This window comes from Neoarius graeffei, chromosome 21 (genome assembly GCF_027579695.1).
Source record: "Neoarius graeffei isolate fNeoGra1 chromosome 21, fNeoGra1.pri, whole genome shotgun sequence".
In the NCBI taxonomy this organism is placed as follows: domain Eukaryota; kingdom Metazoa; phylum Chordata; class Actinopteri; order Siluriformes; family Ariidae; genus Neoarius; species Neoarius graeffei.
Genome location: NC_083589.1, coordinates 57648474 through 57672953, shown reverse-complemented (window position 1 = coordinate 57672953; position 24480 = coordinate 57648474). Strand labels below are relative to the sequence as shown.

Sequence of the window (24480 nt, the reverse complement as noted above, 5' to 3'; positions counted from 1 at the left end):
ATGGACCATACATGCTATGATCCCCAAACTCTTTGCAATTTTACATTGAGGAACATTATTCTTAAATTGTTGCACTGTTTGCCCATGCAGTCTTTCACAGAGTGGCAAACCTGTCCCCATCTTTGCTTCTCAAGAGACTCTGCCTCTCTGGTTATAAAAAGAGCATCTCAAGCATGTCACTGACCTGTTGCCAATTTATCAAATTAGTCTTTTTTAAAGCATTACATGACTTTTTCAGTCTTTTGTTGCCCGTCCCAACTTTTCTGAAATGTTTTGCCGACATCAAATTCAAAATGAACATATATTTTACATTTTTTTCTCAGTTTCAACATTTGATTTGTTGTCTTTGCACTATTTTCAATGAAATATAGGGCTTCCATGACTTACAAATCTTCACATTCTGTTTTTATTTGTTTTACAGTGTCCCAACAGTTTTGGAATTGGTGTTGTATATAATCTAAATGACCTGTAACAGGATTCTCATTGTGGTGTTGTATTCCTACCCAATTTCCTTAAACATGTGTATACATAGATGATTGTTTACACTTTCTGTACATGTTCATAATTTGTTCAAAACAATTGAAAGGTATCATAACTAATTTATTCAGTAACATGACATTTTCAAACAGATTTTCTTGGAAAAATTTCTACAAGAATACAGATAAGACACTGCAAAATGTCAAGAATATAAAAAAGATAAAAAAAAAAATTCTCAATGGCCATCAACAAAACCACGAAAAATTTGGTGAATTAAAATGGTAATACACAGTATAATATCAATTAGACAAAACAACCATTCCAAGTAGTTTATGTAACTGGAGTTGGAAATAAAATAAAAGAGAACCTTCTCTTTCACTTTCATCAAACAAATAAAAAGAAATGACCAGAGTCTGGATTCAGCACCGACATCAGCCATAAGATCAAATTTTACAATTTACCAGAAAGCAGTGAGTTACTTGACACTAAGAAGCATACAGTACAAGCTTACTTTCTAATCCAACATATTACTTAAGAACTGGTAGTTTGTGTTCGCATGCTTATAAGTTTTCATCACTAATGGTACACTTAAATTTTTTTTCTTCTTGTGGAGCAACAAAATCTTCCACATTTTGTTTACGCTTTGCACCATCTGTGAACTGCTTTTCTTTTATAGCTAATCTGTCTTTAACAAGGCATTTGAGTGCGTGTCCCCTGGATTTCAATTCTTTTTTCACATGCTTTGGACATTTCTTATGTGAAGAGGTACTCTTTTTTGTTTCCACAAATGTGCTACTCCACTGGCTATAGACCTTTTGCTTAGCTGAAAGTGCATCTGTGTAGCTGTTGGAAATTTCAGGTTTGTTTGAAACGGTGATGTAAACAGGAGCTGTGGACAACTTTGTCATGTTGTGGTCCTGGGACTGAATAACTCTGTTCCGGTTGGTATTATTGAATCCATACAATGCAAATTGCAGTTTTTTCATTTCTTTGTTTTGTCCAGTTTGTTTTGTTGTACCAAGCACCTTCTCTTTGTTCGTGTCAGAATTTGCCACAACAGCTGTTTTTTTCGGCTGAGGTGTAACAACTGGCGCTTGGAACTTAAGAGATGGCTTTGTCAATTTCCCACGTGGATGTGTTTTAGTTTGGCCAGAATGTTCATCAAGTTCAGTTTTCAACATGATTGGAGACTTGCTGTCTTCTACTGAAGATGGCCAGCAGACAGAAAGAGGAGAAGTAACATCGAGGTTATATGGATGTGGTTTTGTGGAGCTAGCCATTTTAACCACAATATCAGGGGTGAAAAGGTAATCTTCAGCAGGTATTGATGTAGCTTTGGTAACATTTACCTTTTTACGTGGTGGAGAAACTTTTTTTCTTAATGTTTTGCTCTGTGACAAAATAACTGGCTTCCTCTTTTCAACATTTTGTGTGAGCGATAAAGCCTTGGGTAACCCTGCCGCTGACAAAATATTAGCCTCACAAACTTGTTCTTCAATTGGCATAATGACTGTCATATTCTCTAAGCACACTTGTCCATGTGCTTCTTTATCTGTTGATTTACTAGACTGTGAACTACAGCTTGGTTCTGAATCACCTAGATTAGGGTCTGGTTCTGTGACAATCATATTAACTCCATAGGTTGAGGAATTTGAAAAGTCACTGCTACTCTCTGAGCATACGTTCATGGTTGGGTCTGGTTTGCCAGATTGTGAACATTGAGTATTAACTGGAATTTTCAGTCTGATTGGAGACTTACTTTCGTCTCCCCCTTCTGTTCTTTCATCTTTACAATTCTGGCCATATTCAGCTGGAGTAACGTTAAAGTCACTTGGATGTGGTTTTGTGGAGTTAGCTTTTTTGGTCACAAGATCAGTGGTAAAAAGGTCATCTTCTGCAGGCATTTCTGTAGTTTTGGTTAGTTTTAACTTTTTGCATGGTGGAGAAACTTCATCTTTTGGGGTTTTGGTCTGCTTTGGAATTTTGAGGTTTTCAATGTTTTGTGCACAAGATAGGGGTTTGGGTAACTCTGCTCCCATTGAACTGCTGGTCTCATAGACTTGTTTATCAACTGGCACAGTGAAGCTAACAGTTTCAGTGCGAATGGATGCCTGTGGTTCTTTAACTGGTGATTTTCCAGACAGTGATGTACAGCTCTCTACTGCATCACTTGCATAAGGATCTGGTTCTGAGATGGTCACTTCAAATACATCAACTACGGGAGTTGGTGAGTCAGCTATGCTGCTACTCTCTGACAATACAGTACAATTTGAGTCTGGTTTACCAAACTCAGGGCTACCCCCTGTTGGGCTGAGCAGAGCTTCTTCCAGATCTAGATGCAGTAAAGGTGTCTGTTCCCAGCATCTGGGGCAGAAATGGTCACCATCCCAGTTGATGCCAGTCACATGAGGGCAAGTGAATTTGATACGATTGGCTGATTTGCAGAAATTACTAGACTCATGGTCTCGGGTGGCTGAAGCCTTAGTTGCATCTTGGCACAACTGAGAAGGCTTTTTCTGCAAGTCACAACCAGAGTATTCCTTAAAAATGATTCTTGCATCATCAGATGACAGAAGTGAGAGTTCGATTAGTTGGGAATCATTGCTGGAATCATCATCATCATCATCATCAGTACAAAGATCTCTCTGCTCAACAAGTTCAACAGAAGAAATGATATCCTCACTTGCATCTCTGCAGACTTGTTCACATTCTGTTTTGCTTTTGCTCTCATTCAGTGTGTCCATTTCTTTTGAGTCTGCAGATTCTTCAGGATTCAAGTTTACATCTTGCTGCTGATGCTTCTCAAGGTTCTCATCTTCTTGCTTCTCTGATGCTTCTTGTGTGTTGGAGACTTGTTCAGTGGGTTTACTTTCACACACCTGCGAGTTTGCAAGCTCTTTGTTAATCATCTTGTCAATCTGGCAGTCAGTTTGTGCAGGGATTACCTTTGTAGAAGATTCAAACTCTGAATAAATGTTAGTGCTGAAATTTCTGTATAAAGTATAATCAGTGAAGTCCATATTTTGTTCTGCAAGAACTTTTTCTATATCAGCTGGCTGTTCATCAATGTTCAACCATGAGGATCTAAATTCCTCAGTTGGGAAGTCTGTGTCATTTTTCAGAATGCGGTAACCATCTTCCAGCATCTTTAAGTCTTTGGGTTGAATGTATTGAAAAATTGCTGTCTGTACTTCTTTTATTGACACTTTGGAAAAGAAGTCAGATATATATGCAGGGAATATATTCATTTGTTTTACTAAGTTTTCTGTGTTTCCATTCCAAAAGAGATCCAAGAGACACTTCTTAACATCTGCTACTGGCTCTTTTACACTTCCTTCTGGTGGGACTTCTAACAACTTCACCCAGTTATGAAACTTCTCCTGTGTAAATCTAAGCACTTGAACCTTGGACAAATCAACTACATTGCCATTTGATTTGCCAGTTTTGACTTTATGATCCTCTGGACATTTTGATGTCAAGACAGTAGAGCAAACAGGGCCCCGAGATGTGGTAGAGCCAGTTTTAGACTGAGGAATGTCAGTGCTTTGTGTATCCGATATTAGGCTGTCAACTATAGAGCCATCTTCATGTTTGTCAAGTTCCTGCATTTCAGGGTCTGGTACTGACAACTGCAGTAATTCCTCAATGGTTTCTTTGGGTAGACTCTGTGCATTTGACTCTTGCTCCACATTCTTGCCCTCTTTAACAAGAGTACAGACAGCACTGATCTTGAAGGGCAGGCTGTCATCAGGACTTGTGTTCTCATGATCATTCTTTTCTGGACTCGGGGTCTGCTGAGAAATGGGTGGAACTACAGCTACTGCCTTATGGGATTGTCGAAGTACTTTCTGCAGTGCCAATACCAGCTCTAGAGATTCAGCTACATCCTCACAGTACTGTACCTCTCCATATCTGTTATTGCCCTTACATTCATCTGTTCCCTTGGTGTTTGAATCTGTCTGCAATTTTCTGTTCTCCATCCCTTCAAAACTTTGAACATCTGGTGCTTTCAATTGATTACCAAGCACATGTTCATCTTCTGTTCTTCTGACAGCTGTCTGGTACTTGCTCACCCTTTGGAGTTCTTTACAGCGGAGGGCTGCAGGAACACTACAATATGGGGCAGATTCTGGTATCTGTTGTAGGTTCATCAGAGTAGAGTAGCTTGCCTTAGTGGTAATGTGGCTTGGTGTTTGCCCTTGTGTGGTAAAGCTGGTGTTGTGGCAAGACATAGGACTAGTGCCATGCCTTTGAGCAAGCACTTGTGTATTGCCCTTTGCTACCAGAAAATCCATTAGCTGGGAGTAGTTGCGAGTAGATTCTCTATAGCTGGGAGGTGGTGCTTCACTGATAGGAGTGCTAGAAGATTGCAAAATTTGTGGCTGTGTTTTTCCTTGAATGGCAGGTACAGTAGGGTGGCATGTCTTGCTGTGATTGCCAGAAACCAGTATAGTGTTGTATTGTTGCAGTGGAGTCTGGGGCTGGACATTGTCCTGAGGTAAACTTAATGATAAACTTTGATTTATCCTCTGATCTGGCTGTCTTTGAATGATAAAATTCTGCCTTGTGTATGATAGGGGATGAGGTAGGTTTGATAAACTTTGATGCTGATTTCTGCTGTGTTTTAAATCACTGGAACTATCAGAATTGCTCTCCATTCCGTAGGGTGAAGGTTGATGCTGGATTTGTGATGAAGGTTGACCAGTCTGATGACTGTAGTTTGAAGGCTGGGATGGCATGATGAGTCTTTGTGATGCAACAGGGAATTGGTTAACAGAGCTATATAAAGCACCATTTCCTTTTCCTCCACTGATCTGACATTGATTACCATGAATTTTCTGTGGTGCCTGATTAGGCAAACTCTGAACAGACAGATCTGGTTGTTGCAGCCGAGATGCAGGTTGATGGGCAATCTGCATTCTGTTATGAGGTCCATTCAAAGACTGGTACTGAGGTAGAACTGAATGATGTATCAGGTTATTCTGATCAGTTGCAGAACCTGCATTGCTATCAACCAAAGGGAAACAAGAACCAGTAGATGTACTACTGACACTGTGCAAGGGTGGCATATTATGGTTCTGCTGAGGAACAGTATTTCTATTCAAGGTCTGGGGATAATGACTGAGGTTTTGAGTGGGGGTCCCATGCGGAGCAGCTAGCAATGGTCCAAACTGTCTATTTGGTAAAATAGATCTCATCAAAGTGGAATTTCTGAGAAGCAACGGATTCTGCAAGTCAGAAAACGACACTTGAGGCATCTGTCTCGACTGCAAATTAGATGAACTTGAAACAGGCTGGGAGGACGACTGGCAGTTCCATAACCAATGAAACCGTTGATTATTTTGTTGATTTGACCTCCATTTTTGTGCAATATAATATTGCCCCTGTGCTGTAGGCCTAGGCATCCTGCTACAGGAAGTCTGTTGTGGAGCCTCCAGTTGAAGTCCATGAGGTGGCGTCCAAGTATTTGCTTGAATTGCGACCGATGACTGATGGTTCTTCAGTGATAATGTAGATTCTGACTGTTACAAAAGAAAAAAAAAAAAAAAAAAAGGTGTCTTAAAACATAATAGAACATAAATACATTGAGTAATAAACAGCAATAAGTTATGGATTAATGATCTATAACAGCAGTTCTGACAGTAGCCCCCAAAGGACAGAGATGTTTGCACATTCTGATTTCTTCATAATATGATAGCTGTGTACTTTTGTACTTTTCTTAAGATCAAGAGAGAGAGTGTAAGGGAACAACTGCTTACAGCTGCGATATCATAATTGGTAACAGGAACCAACTTGTCTAAAGGAAGTTCCACAACATTAAATGGCTTGTGTTTGGCCCCGTGGCCGGTGAGGGCCTTTCTGTGCGGAGTTTGCATGTTCTCCCCGTGTCCGTGTGGAAGTTTTATTTAACTAATTACTCATTTATAAGTGTTTTGATAAGACATTCTGAGATTTGATGCTGTTGTTGTACAACCCCGATTCCAAAAAAGTTGGGACAAAGTACAAATTGTAAATAAAAACGGAATGCAATGATGCGGAAGTTTCAGAATTCCATATTTTATTCAGAATAGAACATAGATGACATATCAAATGTTTAAACTGAGAAAATGTATCATTTAAAGAGAAAAATTAGGTGATTTTAAATTTCATGACAACAACACATCTCAAAAAAGTGGGGACAAGGCCATGTTTACCACTGTGAGACATCCCCTTTTCTCTTTACAACAGTCTGTAAACGTCTGGGGACTGAGGAGACAAGTTGCTCAAGTTTAGGGATAGGAATGTTAACCCATTCTTGTCTAATGTAGGATTCTAGTTGCTCAACTGTCTTAGGTCTTTTTTGTCATATCTTCCGTTTTATGATGCGCCAAATGTTTTCTATGGGTGAAAGATCTGGACTGCAGGCTGGCCAGTTCAGGACCCGGACCCTTCTTCTACGCAGCCATGATGCTGTAATTGATGCAGTATGTGGTTTGGCATTGTCATGTTGGAAAATGCAAGGTCTTCCTTGAAAGAGACGTCGTCTGAATGGGAGCATAGGTTGCTCTAGAACCTGGATATACCTTTCAGCATTGATGGTGTCTTTCCAGATGTGTAAGGTGCCCATGCCACACGCACTAATGCAACCCCATACCATCAGAGATGCAGGCTTCTGAACCGAGCACTGATAACTCGGGTCGTCCTTCTTCTCTTTAGTCCGAATGACACAGTGTCCCTGATTTCCATAAAGAACTTCAAATTTTGATTCGTCTGACCACAGAACAGTTTTCCACTTTGCCACAGTCAATTTAAATGAGCCTTGGCCCAGAGAAGACGTCTGCGCTTCTGGATCATGTTTAGATACAGCTTCTTCTTTGAACTATAGAGTTTTAGCTGGTAATAGTGGATGGCACGGTGAATTGTGTTCACAGATAATGTTCTCTGGAAATATTCCTGAGCCCATTTTGTGATTTCCAATACAGAAGCATGCCTGTATGTGATGCAGTGCCGTCTAAGGGCCTGAAGATCACGGGCACCCAGTATGGTTTTCCGGCCTTGACCCTTATGCACAGAGATTCTTCCAGATTCTCTGAATCTTTTGATGATATTATGTACTGTAGATGATATGTTCAAACTCTTTGCAATTTTACACTGTCGAACTCCTTTCTGATATTGCTCTGCTATTTGTCGGCGCAGAATTAGGGGGATTGGTGATCCTCTTCCCATCTTGACTTCTGAGAGCCGCTGCCACTCCAAGATACTCTTTTTATACCCAGTCATGTTAATGACTTATTGCCAATTGACCTAATTAGTTGCAATTTGGTCCTCCAGCTGTTCCTTTTTTTGTACCTTTAACTTTTCCAGCCTCTTATTGCCCCTGTCCCAACTTTTTTGAGATGTGTTACGGTCATGAAATTTCAAATGAGCCAATATTTGGCATGACATTTCAAAATGTCTCACTTTCGACATTTGATATGTTGTCTATGTTCTATTGTGAATACAATATCAGTTTTTGAGATTTGTAAATTATTGCATTCCGGTTTTATTTACAATTCGTACTTTGTCCCAACTTTTTTGGAATCGGGGTTGTACAGTGTGATAGACTCGGCCAATCTCTAGGTTGTACGAATTCTTGTCACTTATGTCTTACCTTCTCACCAAGCTTGATTTGGATTCAGATTTTCCTGCTGTAAACCCTCAACGTTATCCACCTATTTAAAATCACCAATTTCATTGTCTTCCATGATAGAGCACAGTAAAATTGCTCCTCTTACATCGGTCTCACATAAAATTAATCTAACATCCACTTCCCATGATTCATAGTGGCTGTTATGAACTTCAGCACCCACACACACCTCATCACTCAGTCACCCGAGTTTGAATTACACGTCCAAAGACACGCAGTTAGGTTAACATGGGACGGCCTCAGGCTGAAGTGCCCAAGAGTGGCGGTGCACATGTACGCAGCGGCTTTCCTCTCCTATGATGAGCTAAATTTCATTGTACATTTGTGCAGCGACAATAAAGGCATTCTATTCTTCTATACTGCACAGCTACCAACCCTGGCTATTCCCCATAATGCATTGCGATAAAAAAGTGATGACGTAGATATGCTTGGGGGGGCTATTGCAGCAGTAGGATGGCCAGCTCCTTTCTGAGCGTGCACACACACCCCTATGGACAATTTCAAATAGCCAGTTAACCTAACTGCACGTCTTTGGACTGTGGGGGGAAACCAGAGCACCCAGAGGAAACTCCACACAGAAAGGCCCCTGCCAACCACTTGGCTTGAGCCCAGAACCTTCTTGCTGTGAGGCGACAGTGCTAACCACTACATCACCGTGAAAACAAGGGTGCATGGTTAATGCTGTAGAATTAGCATGTGTGGGAATTGTAGGGTCATGCTTGTATGCTCGAGTGAGTGAGTGGATATGCGGCACGTGTGACTTTACCAAGCCTTTGTATTCTGCAAAGTTTATCTGGTTTTGACTTTGTTTGTATTTTGCGTCCGACTTTTATATCCTGTTTATGCCTTGTCTGAACCTTGCCTGCCTATCGATTCTGCTCTTATCACACACTTTGGATTTGTCTGCATCAATTCATGAATAAACTGTTTTTACATCCATCTCTCACCTGCATACCTGACAGATTACTTTGCCATCATCATGGATGTACTGAGTGAAGACAGCAGGCCTTTAAACATAGCCGCTGTGGACTACAGCACCCACACGCACCTCACCACTCACAATCACCTGAGTTCTACTCACATACACCTGCTCACTATTTAAGAACTTCAGTTCTCACAGTTCATCACAAAGTAAACATTCGGTTGGTTTAAGAGCCCACACAGGATCTTCTCTTAGGGGAAGAGCAGTGATATCTGGGTGAACTTGACACCATACCCAAGACTACTGATGCATTTTTAAAAAGCAAATGTTTTCACACCAAATATTAGCTTTGTCCATTTTTGAAATCACCTTTGCTTTACAGCATGCCTTGCATGTACCTAGGGCTTTTATACAGGAAAATTACGTAAAGATACACAAAGGTGGTTGTGTACCAGATGGATGGTAAGCACAGATTAAACAGAGGTGTGAATATTGTGTGACATAGATCATTACTGTATATACAGTACAAGTACAGCTCAGAGGAAGAGATTGGTAGTTTTGTTGATATTACAGTCAGGTCCAGTCACCTAACAATTATTTCAACAGACAGTTGTGTGGCAGCAATGCAAAAGATAAAATTATTCCAATATGAGCCAGCAGCTTCGGGTAAATGTTCATGTCAAGCATCCGAATGGGGGAAAATGTGATCTCAGTGATAAACAGTGCAGAATACAAAGGCTTGGTAAAAAGTCAGACCAACCGAATGTTTACTTTGTGATGAACTGTGAGAACTGAAGTTCTTAAATAGTGAGCAAGTGTATGTGAGTAGAACTCAGGTGATTGTGAGTGGTGAGGTGCGTGTGGGTGCTGTAGTCCACAGCGGCTATGTTTAAAGGCCGCTGTGAAAAGCGGTGCCTTGACAAACAGGTACAGACGTGATAATACGGAGGTTCCACCATGTAAGCAAAATTGTTACAAATAGCCTTTGCTTGAACAAAACAAATGTTCAGAAACAGGAAGATATGTGATACTGCTCGACTTGTGCCATGTTGCTAACTAGAAAATGTCTAAGCTTTTTAAACAACAACAATAACAAGGGGCCGTTCACAATTATCAACATTTTCATGAGCGTACAAAATGTACGCTGGGGGGAGGGGGTTAATCAGCCGTGTACACTTTTAAAATAGTTATAAAAATGTTGATCCCTCTTTGTATCAACGGCTATACCTCCTTGTATTGACGGCTCTTGATCCGTGGCTATCTCAAGAGAAGATCGTCAATACAGCCCTCTCTCACTCCAATGGCTCTAATTGCCGTGTTTGTACACAGCATGAATGCACAATACAGACGTTCCCTGGGCGTCCGACGGTGGCGCTGGCTGATACACACGTTCTGACGTTGCAGAACAATGGCGTCCCAGTGTGAGTGGTTCAATGAGCTGGAGATTTATGTGCAAAATAGGCCAGACACAATACATCGGTCCCCGAACAATGAATACTGCCACTTCATCAATGTGTTCCATTTCGTCAACCACAATTTAAAACGGTCTGAGGCAGTCAGCGCTGGGCAAAACCTTTGGAAAAGGTTGAAAACTGATGGTCTGAATGCCAGCCGATGTGCACTGTATCAACAAGGTCGTGAAAGGATGGAAAAACTCAAAGTGCGGCCAAAGAAAACTATTGTGGACCTATTTCAAAAGGTTAGTTTGACTTTTCTTGGCTTCTGAGGGTAATTTTGGAAGGCTGGCCACGTCAGTGTGGAAAGCTATGGCGTGTAGCTAGGCCGTAGCTAGTAGAGATGCGCGGATGGCGGTTGCAGCCGCGGAGTCCGCAGATAATCCGCGGATCGGGCGGGTGAACTAGCGAAAAATAAAAATTTAATTAAATTCGGGCGGGTGGCAGTTGAAGCACTGAAATAAATATAAATAATACATTTTTACATAGCAAAATAAATAATCTGTACAATGTCATGGACTATTCAAGCACTGTGTATTATGGGCAAACTGAAACAATAGTATCAGCCGAAATCTTGATGGCTACTTTCAGTCCACCCCTAGGCCTATGCCTGGCCCCATGCCTGGCCCCAGTTCAACTCCAGAGACTGAGAGTAGGCCTTCTCCAGTACTCAGCACTGATCCAGCAGAGGATATGGTGGTACTACAAGACAGACCAGCACAAGGAAGCTCAGGCTCTTCTGCAATGGATGGGAAGATCAGGATTACAGCATTTCTTTGTCAAAAACTTGGCATAGATTTGAAGGAGCTGCTTACTGCTGACATTGTATCTCATCCTGAGTTCATGACAGCACTTACCTCTATTGCAGCTTCATGCAAGGAGTACTATACTTTGTGCTCTACTCGTCAGACAATAGCATCATTTCTCAAAGGCGAACTCTCTGTTGTCACAAAAAGTACACTTTGCAGATGTGAAATTGGCAGACTTAAAACGTGATCTCATTGACCTTGCATCTCTGAAAATTGTTGCAGGGAACCTTTCAGTTGAAACTTAAATGCTCCTGTGGTTTCTATTTTTTTGTGAATAAACAAGATCTTTTTTTAATACAGAAAAATCAACATTTTATTTCGTACAATTTGGGGAGGGGGGGGGGAGGTTAAAAAGTGTACGTTTTGTACACTCATGAAAATGTTGACAATTGTGAATGGCCCCCAACAACAATGCACTTGCCACCTCACGAATTTTACACAATATCCAGTCTCACATGGTTCACACTCCATAGCATTCCGTTAAATACAGTTGGGAGGAAGGATACACAATATCCATGACTTTTCTATTATGGAAGACTGAGTGGGAATGAAAATTTCTTTTCCAGATTTTTTTTACCTCATGCAATTAACTGATTTCATATGTGAAAGGGGCTTGAGTTTCAAATAAACTCTCCTAGCACTTACATCTGTCCATCACCCATTCATGCGACACTACTTTCTCTCGAGAAACTTCCTCCAGCACTGTGCCTACCTTCTATCCAGAAAGATTTTTAAAAATTATTTAAGTAAATAAATGGTCACGAACAGCTTCCTAGTGAAACACAAGGGCTGCCATTTGCAATATGCACTGTGACCAATCGTGGGTGAGATGACAAAAATGGGAAATGAAATGCACCAAGCATGGTAATAAATATGTGGAACATGATTGTCTCTCTCACAATCTCATTCATAAATGTAGTTTATTTACACAAGCAAATGCTGTCTATATACACAAGGATAATTAATATCAAGATGCTTAATGTATATACACAATATTTAAAAACCACCCAACCCGTCCAGATGGGTTTGCAACTTGAAACTTCTGCTGGTCTAAGATTATTTTATACCTCAAGATTGCTGTTTGGAGCATCAGAATGTGTTAGGATTTCTGTTTCTCTGGCCACAGTTATCTTTGTGCCAGGCTTTGTTTTACAAGGGTCAGTAGATCAGACTGTGGAATGTACCTTTGTTAACCAGTTTAGAAAAAGTCTCTCATTTCAATATTTTATGCCCCCCACCACACACACACACGTTAGTTTGCTCCAATTACGTTTATCAGATCATGGAGAAATTGTGTTATACTATTTAGCCTGAATTTATATTATACTTAGGAGGTTTTCTGACACGAGGCTCCATTAAGCTGTCCAGGTACACCCTGGACAAGTCGCCAGGTCATCACAGGGCTGACACATAGACACAGACAACCATTCACACTCACATTCACACCTACGGTCAATTTTAGAGTCACCAGTTAACCTAACATGCATGTCTTTGGACTGTGGGGGAAACCGGAGCACCCGGAGGAAACCCACGCGGACACGGGGAGAACATGCAAACTCCACACAGAAGGGCCCTCGCCGGCCCCGGGGCTCGAACCCAGGACCTTCTTGCTGTGAGGCGACAGCGCTAACCACTACACCACCGTGCCGCCCTTTTATAAGTGGTAAGTTGTTTAAATAAACAATCGATTATGTCCAAGTTTGTTTTTGGAAACCAAAACATCGTGTAAACAATCTCTAGAGAATGCCTAACTGGAGCCGCTGAGTGTACGTTTACATTGTAATGTACACTAATATCGCTCACGCAAGGGTCATTTTTGAAAAACATTTTAGGTCTATTCTGTATGATTTGATTTGTGTTTAATCAACTTATTACGGTTGCATAACATTCAACAGTCTATTTAATGCTAGAATATATAAAGTTGTATATATCAGACAGCCTTTAAAGTTTGATGAAGTCAGTTTCAGGCTTTGGAGTTTGGTTAGGCTAAATCATATTAAACCATAGAGAAATATAGGCCTTCTACTCAGCCACCAGATGCAAAGTAATATTGCACAGTATTCATAATAGTAGTAAGACAGTTTCAGTAAGTAAAATACACGAGTGTGCCAAGTGATTGATAATTAAAAAAAAAAAAAAAAAAACATGGTCCGTTTTGTTTGCCCACCAAGATGGCGGCTGGGGGCGTTCCCCGGGATGCCGTGACGTCAGTGAAAACTATCTATAGAGGAAGTAGAATCAGCTCTAAAACTTACAAAGAACAACAAAGCCCCAGGGCTTGATGACATTCCTATTGAAACGGTAAAGGCAGGAGGAGAAACTATGAAATACATGTTACTAGACATCTTTAACCATGCATGGAAATCAGGAACAGTGCCGGCAGAATGGAACAGGTCTGTAATTTGTCCCATCTTTAAGAACAAAGGAGACCCCCTTGAGTGCAAAAACTACAGGGGTATATCCCTCATGAGCCACATTGGCAAACTATATGAAAGAATCCTCGAAAGAAGACTGAGACAAAAAGCAGAGAGCCTGCTCAGTGAAAGCCAGTGCGGTTTTAGACCTGGCAGGGGAACAGTAGATCATATAGCAGCACTGATGCCCCTTTTCCACCAAAGCAGTTCCAGGGCTGGTTCGGGGCCAGTGCCTAGTTTGGAACCGGGTTTTCTGTTTCCACTGACAAAGAACTGGCTCTGGGGCCAGAAAAACCGGTTCCAGGCTAGCACCAGCTCTCTGCTAGTCACCATATCACATATGGTCTGGAATCCGCCTATTGAATTTCTCGTAGGGGAGGTGTGGTTTACGATTGTCAACGGCCGTTTATTGGACATTGCGAATGTCTATCATTTGGCGTATACATAGCCCATGGCCAATCGTGGCAGTTGTACCCGGTGACGTAGTTAGAGCAACGAAGACGACAAGGAAATATGTCTTTTCAGATCGGAACGATTGTGCAAAGCAGCATGGGATTTCCCAGGCTAATTCAGAACAGTGTCTAAAGCTTGATTGAAAGTTTGGTTCGTATTGCTTGCCGCCATGTTAAATGTGATCCGTAAACAGTCCCAAATAAACTACAAGCTTCCGTTTGCCGAGTAGTACGCATCACCATCTTTCCACCCCTCCCCACTCTCTGATTGGCTCCCTAACTCAGGCGAACCTTTAGACCATAGTTTCCATGCTGTCTTTTCAGATCGGAACGATTGTGCAAAGCAGCATGGGATTTCCCAGGCTAGCTCTCTGCTGGGCCAGAGGAAAGAACTGCTTACGTCAGCGGGGGGGCGGGCGGGGGGGGGGGGGGGGGAGTTGTTAAGACCAACAACAATAACAAGACCTTGAAAGATCGCCATTTTTAAGCGACGAGAAGCAGCAGCTGTACAAACGCGAAGTCATCCATTATTATTATTGTTGCTGCTGCTTCTTCCATGCTGTTTTTGCTTCGATATTCGCACCAAGGTTTATGCAAACGCAGCGATGTAACTGACGTATACAACGACGTAATGACATGACTTCCCTTAGCACCGCGAGCTATGGAAAAGCAAACTGGTTCTCAGCTGGCTCGCAAGTTGAACGAGTTGTGAACCAGCACCAGCCCCGAACCAGCCCTGGAACCGATTTGGTGGAAAAGGGGTATGAGACTTTTCCTAGAGAAGAGCTGGGAATACTCCATTGAACAGCATGTTTCTTTGACTTGGAAAAAGCGTTCGATCGCATACCGAGAGGAAAAATGTGGAAAGTGATAGGAGAAACCGGCATTAGTAATAGACTCCTTAAAGCTATAAGAAGCACATATGAGAACCAGTGCAGTACTGTACTGGACTACTTACTTTGAAACCAACACCGGTGTACGCCAAGGAAGGTGTTCTCTCTCTACTTCTGTTCATTATCTACTTTAACCGTACTATACAAAATATAGAACGGAAAGACTTCGAAATCAAACGCTTTGGGTATGCAGATGACATTGCACAAACCGGAAACAGCACACGAAAGCTACAAAGAGTTATGACCCAGTGGGACCAAGAGCTGACTACAGCAGGATTAAAACTTAGCTACGAGAAGACGGAGTATATGAGAGTGGGTCGAAAACAAGGTGGAGGTAGCATTTCCATAAATAACCACATCCTCAAAAAAAAAAAACGACTAGTTTTAACTACCTAGGTAGCAAAATGACTTCGGATCACTTGACCGAGGAAGAAATTAACAGGATCACAAAATTCACGAAAAATTTGTGTGCCCTGTATCCCTCTCCTGAAGGAGAAGAGTATACCCAAAGACGTGAAAATTTGTATATACACAACCATTTTAAGACCAGTCCTTCTGTACGGGAGCGAAGTCTGGACTCTAATAGGGCTGCACGATATCAGAAAAATATGCGATATTCGATAACATGACTGAATATCTCGATATCGATATGTATCACGATAATTAAATATATACTGTTTTTCTTACCTCTACTCGCCGTTCTGCCCTGTATCTAGCATTTAAAAAAAACACCCAATGCATCGCTTCCATTCCAACATTATTTTTTATTGGAAAAACATGGCTACACCTGCAATGGTGTCCATCAATCATCTTTAAATCTCTTAATTTTTGTGAACGCAGCAGAAAATGTCTTAAGTTGAAATAAACAAAAAACTGAAAACTACATTACATTAACATAAAGCATTCAAAATGGCAATTTCAGCGGCTCCCGGGAGATAAAGGTGAGCGACACAGATTCACCATAAACTCAAACACAATCTGTTAATAACACATGCGGGTGAGAGAGCGGTAGTGTGTGTGTGAGAGTGAGAGGTAGTGTGTGTGTGTGAGAGAGAGAGAGCACGGTTTTATGCTGCTGTACATCAGTGTTTGTCCCAGTGAGCCACCCCACCACTGTTTTACATGTCTTGCAAAGTACCTGAGTTTGCAGTACGTCACCCCTCCTGAATCCAAAGTACTTCCAAATAGCAGACGTGCATTTTTTTTTTGGAAACCAGTTCCTCCTCACACAAGTTTGTCTCACCACACTTGCTACCGCCTTCCGCCATCACCACGAGGCTTCTACTTGTTTTGCAATAGGGGGCGGAGTTATCCCGCGGCGCTTGTTGACATTCAAATGTGATTGTACGGCACAGAAAAATGCGCCTTTTATCGAAATTTAAGTAATTTTTGCGGTATGTGTATTGCAAACTATGATATCGCGATATCGATACTTTTTCGATATACTGTGCAGCCCTAGACTCTAACTAAAAAAAACGAAAAGTAGGGTACAAGCCACCGAGATGAGAGTGCTGCGACTCATCTTTGGGGTTACCAGAAAAGACAGAATCAGAAATGAAGTCATCCGCCAAACGCTGTCTGTTGAGTCCATACTGGCATTAGTTGAAAGAAATCAATTGAGGTGGTTTGGACACCTGCACAGGATGCCAGAGGACAGAGATGTAAAGAGAATCTTTAACTGGACACCCAAAAAGAAAAGGCCAGCAGGTAGACCAAGAAAAAGATGGCTGGATCAGATCACGGAGATAACCAGAAGAGAGGAACCAGACTTCCAAGCAGTCAAGAAAATGGCTGAGGATAGAACAGTATGGAGAGCATTCATAAAGAGGCTGACAACTTACAGGCCGTTGGCCTAAAGGCGTCAGGGTGAGGTGAGGTGTGATTATTTCTGCAATATCTAAAAAGTAAATAAAAATAAATCAGACCATTCTGTGTCTGGGAAGTTATTTAATTTGATTGGCTTCCCTAGCAAATAATGTGCATGAAATCGCTGGCTTTGCACAGTCAAGCAGACAGAGGAAGTCCGTGTGTGCAAATTTATCTGCTTCTTTTTCTTTTGGATTTTACGGCAGCTGGCATCCACAGTGTTGCATTACTGCCATCTACAGGTTTACCTTTGAGCGTGCACTGACAGTTCCATCATTCTGTCACTAAACGAACAGCTGATCACACCGAGGTGCTCGCTGAGCGCCGATATTTGTTAGTTTGGTCCTGCGCTTCCTTTCTTTTGCAACATAATGTCTTTTCTTCTCGCTTTCCGTTACTGTAGTCGGTCTTTCACATTTCATTTGCACACTCATGTCCTCCATTTTTCTCTCCTGTTTCAAATTTGTATCCCACAATGCCTCACGCGAACAAGGAAAGCCCACCATGTGATTCAAGACGTAGTATCTTGAATTGGGTCATGGTGAAGCAGGAAAAAATAGCAGAGAATTTAGGGCCACACAGAGATCCATGCGTTATCTGTAGCCGCTTATCCTGTTCTACAGGGTCGCAGGCAAGCTGGAGCCTATCCCAGCTGACTATGGGCGAGAGGCGGGGTACACCCTGGACAAGTCGCCTGATCATTGCAGGGCTGACACAGACAGCCATTCACACTCACATTCGCACCTACGGTCAATTTGGAGCCACCAATTAGCCTAACCTGCATGTCCTTGGACTGTGGGGGAAACCGAAGCACCCAGAGGAAACCCACATGGACAACATGCAAACTCCGCACAGAAAGGCCCTTGTCCGCCGCTGGGCTCGAACCCAGGACCTTCTTGCTGTGAGGCGACAGTGCTAACCACTACACCACTGCCACACGGAGATAAATTCATTAATTGTTCTCTTTAAAAAAAACGAATAAAATTGGAAGTCTGTGATTTGAATTCAGTAGCTTTCGGGCCACTAAACAAAAATGACTGGGTGTCGGGGAAAATTCTTTTTATGACTTACACTACCGTTCAAAAGTTTGGGGTCACTTTGAAATTTCCTTATTTTTGAAAGAAAAGCACTGTTCTTTTCAATGAAGATCACTTTAAACTAATCAGAAATACACTCTATACATTGCTAATGTGGTAAATGACTATTCTAGCTAAATTCTACTAAATGTCTGGTTTTTGGTGCAATATCTACATAGGTGTATAGAGGCCCATTTCCAGCAACTATCACTCCAGTGTTCTAATGGTACAATGTGTTTGCTCATTGCCTCAGAAGGCTAATGGATGATTAGAAAACCCTTGTACAATCATGTTAGCACAGCTGAAAACAGTTGAGCTCTTTAGAGAAGCTATAAAACTGACCTTCCTTTGAGAAGACTGAGTTTCTGGAGCATCACATTTGTGGGGTCGATTAAATGCTCAAAATGGCCAGAAAAATGTCTTGACTATATTTTCTATTCATTTTACAACTTATGGTGGTAAATAAAAGTGTGACTTTTCATGGAAAACACAAAATTGTCTGGGTGACCCTAAACTTTTGAACGGTAGTGTACACTTGAAAAATCTAAAAGGCAGTCTAGCTTTAAAGTGCATATCCTGGACCAAATTCGGGGTTTTTTTTTTTTATATGAAAGTATGTCCCTTTACACGCTCACCAGAAGGGTAATTTTGCACAAGGCCATCTGTCTACAGCAGAAAAAAATAAAATAACAAAACGCAATAACTGGGTGTCAGGGAAAATTCTTTTTATGACTTACACTACCGTTCAAAAGTTTGGGGTCACTTTGAAATTTCCTTATTTTTGAAAGAAAAGCACTGTTCTTTTCAATGAAGATCACTTTACTAATCACTGTACTAATCCCATCAAGATTGGTGTTGCTACACCCTCCTACGATACATCTGTTAACCATTTTAATAATTACGTGATTATTCACGTTGAAGAAATTTGCAGAAAACCACTAGGTCGTTTTCTCAAACAAACCAGCGCTGACGTAGGATTCAGAAGGAGGCGTCCCGCCAAGGGCGTAAAAACGGTGTTGATATTGGTGGGGACATAATTTGGCCAAGCGCCCCAGTGCGCCACGGTTGTTGCACGAAATGTGGCCTACACTGTACAAATGATTGGTTGTCCATTCCTTTGTGTTATTTTGATTTTTAGCACCAGGTACACTTATGGCCCTTTTCCACTACCCTTTTTCAGCTCACTTCAGCTCGCTTCAGCTCACTTCAGCCCGACACGGCTCGCGTTTCGACTACCAAAAAACAGCACGACTCAGCTCGTTTCAGCCCTGCTTAGCCCCTAAAACTCGCACCGTTTTGGAGTGGGGCTGAAGCGAGCCAAGCCGTGCCGAGTGAGGCTGGGGGCGTGAGCAGACACTCCCCTGTGCACTGATTGGTGAGGAGGAGTGTCCTCACATGCCCACACACGCCCCGCGAGCGCGCTGGGATCTGTAAACACTGTAAACCCGGAAGAAGAAGAATTACGAATTACGAGAATTTCTGAAGCCTTATGCGCCTCGCCTCATCTATACGCTCTTGCCAGTATCTGTTGGCGTTGTCGGTGACAACAAGCCACAGCACCAAGACCAGCAACACTAACGACTCCATGTCCTCCATGTTTATTGTTTACTATTCGGGTCGTGAGACTACTGCTTAAAAGATCACTGAATCAGTGACATACAGAGCATCGTGGACGAGTTCGCGGAGCGCAAGGCTCGTCGTATGCCCTTCAAATAATGCGCGCAGTAGGCTATTGATGTTTTATTATGAGCCATGTACAGTATGTCGCCTAATGTTTTTTTGTTTCTGAGTTACATGTTCGTTTGAAGGACTTAATGTACAAAATAACATAGTTGCACCCCGTAGTGTTGAAATTGGTAAACACAGTGCATTCAGTGAGGTTTGCACCGCCCTCCTTTTATTTCTGACTCTTCCTGTCACCGTTGCAACCTCTGAGCGCTCATTCGTATGCCCTTCAAATAATGTGCGCAGTATAGGCTATTGATGTTTTATTATGAGCCATGTACAGTATCCTAATGTTTTTTGTTTCTGAGTTACATGTTCGTTTGAAGGACTTGATGTACTAAATAACATAGTTGCACCCGGTAGTGTTGAAATTGGTAAACACCGCAGTTGCGGACATTTTGTAGCCTAAAATGATGTTATGATAAGCTTTAATAAAGGGCCCGGTCATTTGCCCCGCCCCCGGCCCGGCTCTGACTTGTTCCGCCACTGTCACTGATGTCACTGTTTGCGCTGCTTAACGACATCACGTGATGTCCACCCACTTTCGCTAACTCCACCCAATGTGTCCACCCACTTCCAGCCAGCACGGTTCAGCGCGGTTGTAGTCGAAATGCAACTCCAACAGCCCCACTCAGCTCGACTCGGCACGGCTCAGCCGCGTTTGTAGTGGAAAAGCGGCATTAGTCTTAGGCCAACATCTGCATGTATACGGGCAATACATTATCACACAGAGAAAGTGGACATTGAAGTTGCTGTGAATTTCGCTGTAGTGGATGACCTACCCAAAATACAACAACACAATCAATCAAAATTATGTGCTGCTGCTTCATTTTCACACAACTTTTACTATTCTCACACATTTGAAACATCATGTGCTTCCTTTTGAGTTACTGCAATTTCAGAATCTGGAAGTAATGTAGGTATGGGTGGTAGAAGTGTGAAGAGTTTTGGTAGTTGTAGTGCATTTTGCAAAAATGTTTATTCATTAAGTTAAAAGGGTTAAGTGACAATTGTTTCACATTTTTGTATTTTCACATTTTATTGCAGAGGTTACATACATACGCATATACACACGCATATACATGCAAACAATGAGCAAGAAAAAAGTAAATATAAGTAAACATTTAGCATTACCTACAAGCATTTATTTGTGTGTGTGTGTGTGTGTGTGTGTGTGAGTGAGAGAGAGAGAGAGAGATTGCAAACAGAAACTCCTTGCTGTTACAGTAAATATAAGTAAACATTTAGCATTACCTACAAGCAGTGGTGTAGTGGGGATTTTTAAAGTGGGGGTACGCGATTCGTGACGTCATCGATTTGATATCATGTCAGAAGCGGTAGCCTTTGTTTGGTCTGAATGATTTGTATAAATGTTACGTTCTTTTAACAACACAAGAGGGCACAAGAAGACACTTTTTTTCAGACATTTTTATGTGTGCAATTTTCATTCGTGTTTGTCAGTACAGCCCAACTGTTATGGCGAAAAGCCGCGGTTTATTTTGTCTCCAATAAATATGCCGAAATGGCTAAAGAGGAACAAATTCGCCTTCTCCTTCCGAATGCATCGTCGTAGACAGCACCACTCTGCTGCTGGAACTCAACATAAACCTTGCATAGGTTTAACATGGACTATCAGGAGTGAAGCCAAAATATTGGAAATTATGATACACAAACACCTTTGTTCATGTTCGATTCATGTTCATTTGAGCCGAGCTGCATTCGGAATTCGATATTTTTACTAGCCTACTTACTGCCGTGGCAACAGCTGCAACATGTGTCCAGAAGTTCAAAAAAAAAAGTCACGTCACTCACTCACATCGCATACAAACCAGCAATGGGCTGAAATTTATTATAAAAGGCACCAATCGAATAAATCAAGCATTTAGTCTGGCGCGATCGAGGCACCTGCGTATACAAAATACATGACATGCAGCCATTGGGTTAAGCCCTACCATGCACTCCTTCTTAAAGACTTGAGTATTTCTTTAAATTTATTGTCATTTCACATTTTTGGATGTACAACTAAACAGGAAGGCCACAAAGATTATGAATTTAAAATCATATATATAATACAGTATGTGGTGAAATTATCCGCGTAAGGATGACCAGGCAGGCGATTATATCAGTTCTGTTGCCCTCTCGGTGCTGCTACCATGAACGCCCGAAAATCACACACACAACTTTTTTTTTTTTTGAATCTCACCTCGGGAGAAGTGGGTGGACGGCGTACCCCCGCGTACCACGCCCACTACACCCCTGCCTACAAGCATTTATTGGTGGGTGTGTGTGTGTGTGTGTGTGTATATACAACTGCTAGATGTTAAGGTGTTTTAGCCTTCTGAGGCAGAAGCTAAACAATTGGAGTCGAGCGCTTGGCAGAAGAAAACGTCACTATCTGAAGAGGTTCTCTAACAAGGCTATTTTGTTTTGAATAGCTTACCGTTGACTGGATAAAATAATGTCTCATGTCCTCCTTACGTTTTCTTTTATTGCCCGACATTACTGCCTGTGTGCTGTTTTGCTGTAGCAGCGAGCTGAATGCTGATTTTACCGCTTGCTACTGCTTACAGCCAATGACAACAAAAAACCATAGCAACGTCAAGGCAACAGGAGGTGGGCCAATCAAAAACCATAGCAACGTCAAGGCAACGGGAGGTGGGCCAATCAAAAACCATAGCAACGTCAAGGCAACGGGAGGTGGGCCAATCAAAAACCATAGCAACGTCAAGGCAACGGGAGGTGGGCCAATCAAAAACCATAGCAACGTCAAGGCAACGGTGGGCCAATCAAAAACCATAGCAACGTCAAGGCAACGGTGGGCCAATCAAAACTTCATAAAGCTTTTTTACCTGCTGTCCCCACCAATAGTCAGCCGTCTTTGAGAGGTCTGTTCACAACTGAAAATCAGCTGGAAGCGATACCGCGTTTGGTGTTTTTATTCAACGTTTCCCGCATCGCGGCTTCTCCATTCAAAAATGGTATGGACATTTTAAACTCAGCTGAGTATTGGTATGGACGCGTCCCGCACGCGATGTCATGAAAATCAATGTTTGCTGGGAAATCCAAATGGCAAGTTTCTTCAGAGGCGGACCAATTCGCCTCAAATGGCTTGATTTCAACTGAATTTTTCTGGTATTGCGCAAGGAAAAAAATTGCACAAAATGCAACAGATATTTGACCAAAGTTTAATATAAAATAGAAGAATTACATTGATCTTGCTCCTGAATTTACCCGTGATATGCACTTTAAAGGTTGATATCTGGGCCACTGAACTAAATCTGCTATTGATTGGGGGTGCTGAAGGGGCGGGAGGAGGAGCGCTGCGGGGAAATATGCATAACGATTAACTCACAGACTCGAAATAGGCGGATCTCTGAGTTACACGCATGCGCTGTATTCCTCTTGGCTGCATTGTCTCTGTGCTGGCATTAATTGGGACGTGATGATGAGAACGTGAATATAAAAGTATTTCGATTTACTTGTGCACGGGAGAAAAAAAAGGGGACTCAGACAGCTTTATAGAAATTAACCGGTAATAATAAGTGGGAATGTATCCATATCAGGAGAAATGCAAATGAAGCACAGACAGCAGGAAGCAATGGCAAACTGCTTATTGTAGATGTTCATACACATTTCTATAGACATGCTGGTTTTAATATGATTTAAATCTATTTTAAAATAATGCAATGCAAAGTAATATTTTGTTAACAAGAAGGTCGAGGAAGACTTTGTGAAATAAAATCCGCCAAAGAAAATAGATTTTTTTTTTAAATTAGGTCTAAATCGCAAAATAGCAATGAGCAGTTTATGAACAGGAAGAGTCGACTCTTATTGGTGAGCCGAGTCACATGATCTCTCACTGAAGCGAACCAGAAAAACGCTTCGATATTTTATTTCACTTTATTCAGAAGCAAATTAATTCCATTGCAAGTGTATATACAGATATAAAATTAGAGTAGGTAGGTCTTTTCTTTAAAATAGGACCAGAATGTATGCAACCGTGTCGTTCATTCAGAATGAATCGAGTGACTCGCGTGAATCTGATTCTTTCCAGATCTCCAGAACGGAGCAAACAAATCCTTACGTCATTGCGAGCAAAAAAAAAAAAAAAACCCAAACCCTACACCTTAAATAAGATGCTCGAAAAACAGGCAATTATTTTATAATGTTGCGAAAAAACAAGATGTGAAATATATTCCATGGCTTTCTACAGTTTGTCCAGATGTTGGAATGGACTCCTTCTGGGGTACTGTGCAGGATCTCAGTGAAGAAACTCCTTTCAGCTAGTTTCCAAGTAAGAGCTGCTGTGCATAAGCATTGATCCACTTACTAACACTAAACACAAACCCACTAACTTCATAACGAGCTGGGATATGGCAAGAAAAGCATTTCACTGTGCTATAATATATACGAGACAAATAAAGGATTCTTCTTCACCCCCCACCCCCATTCAAATGGCTTGCATAGAAACAAAAGGCTTGAGCAAAATATATAAATATAGCTCTAAGTACAAAAATCTCCATGCTGCATAAAGACGTGATATAAATTAACCCACAAGTTAATCAAGAGATCAACTATAAGAGTTGACACTGCATCCAGAAACCAAAACAACATTATTTTCTGGCACAAAATGCATACTTACAGATGGCTGCAAAGGCTCCATAGTTCAGTTGGCTAATATTAAATCCAGTTTATATGATCCATAGATGTATACACACATGTGCAC

The 24480-nt window shown here is 41.6% G+C and overlaps 1 protein-coding gene across 2 annotated transcripts; it reads right to left on the bottom strand.

The window, feature by feature from the left end:
* Positions 1–770: 770 nt before the first annotated feature.
* Positions 771–24480, bottom strand: LOC132869891 (uncharacterized). Of its 2 annotated transcripts, none has more exons than XM_060903408.1 (2): positions 24397–24480; positions 771–5999 (listed from the first exon to the last, which is right to left on the bottom strand). In XM_060903408.1, exons 1-2 carry the CDS (start codon positions 24415–24417, stop codon positions 1038–1040), a joined length of 4983 nt encoding a protein of 1660 aa, XP_060759391.1. In that variant the 5' UTR covers positions 24418–24480; the 3' UTR covers positions 771–1037. The 2 variants fall into 2 exon arrangements, with proteins under 2 accessions (XP_060759391.1, XP_060759392.1); XM_060903409.1 differs by lacking the exon at positions 24397–24480 and adding an exon at positions 16226–16332.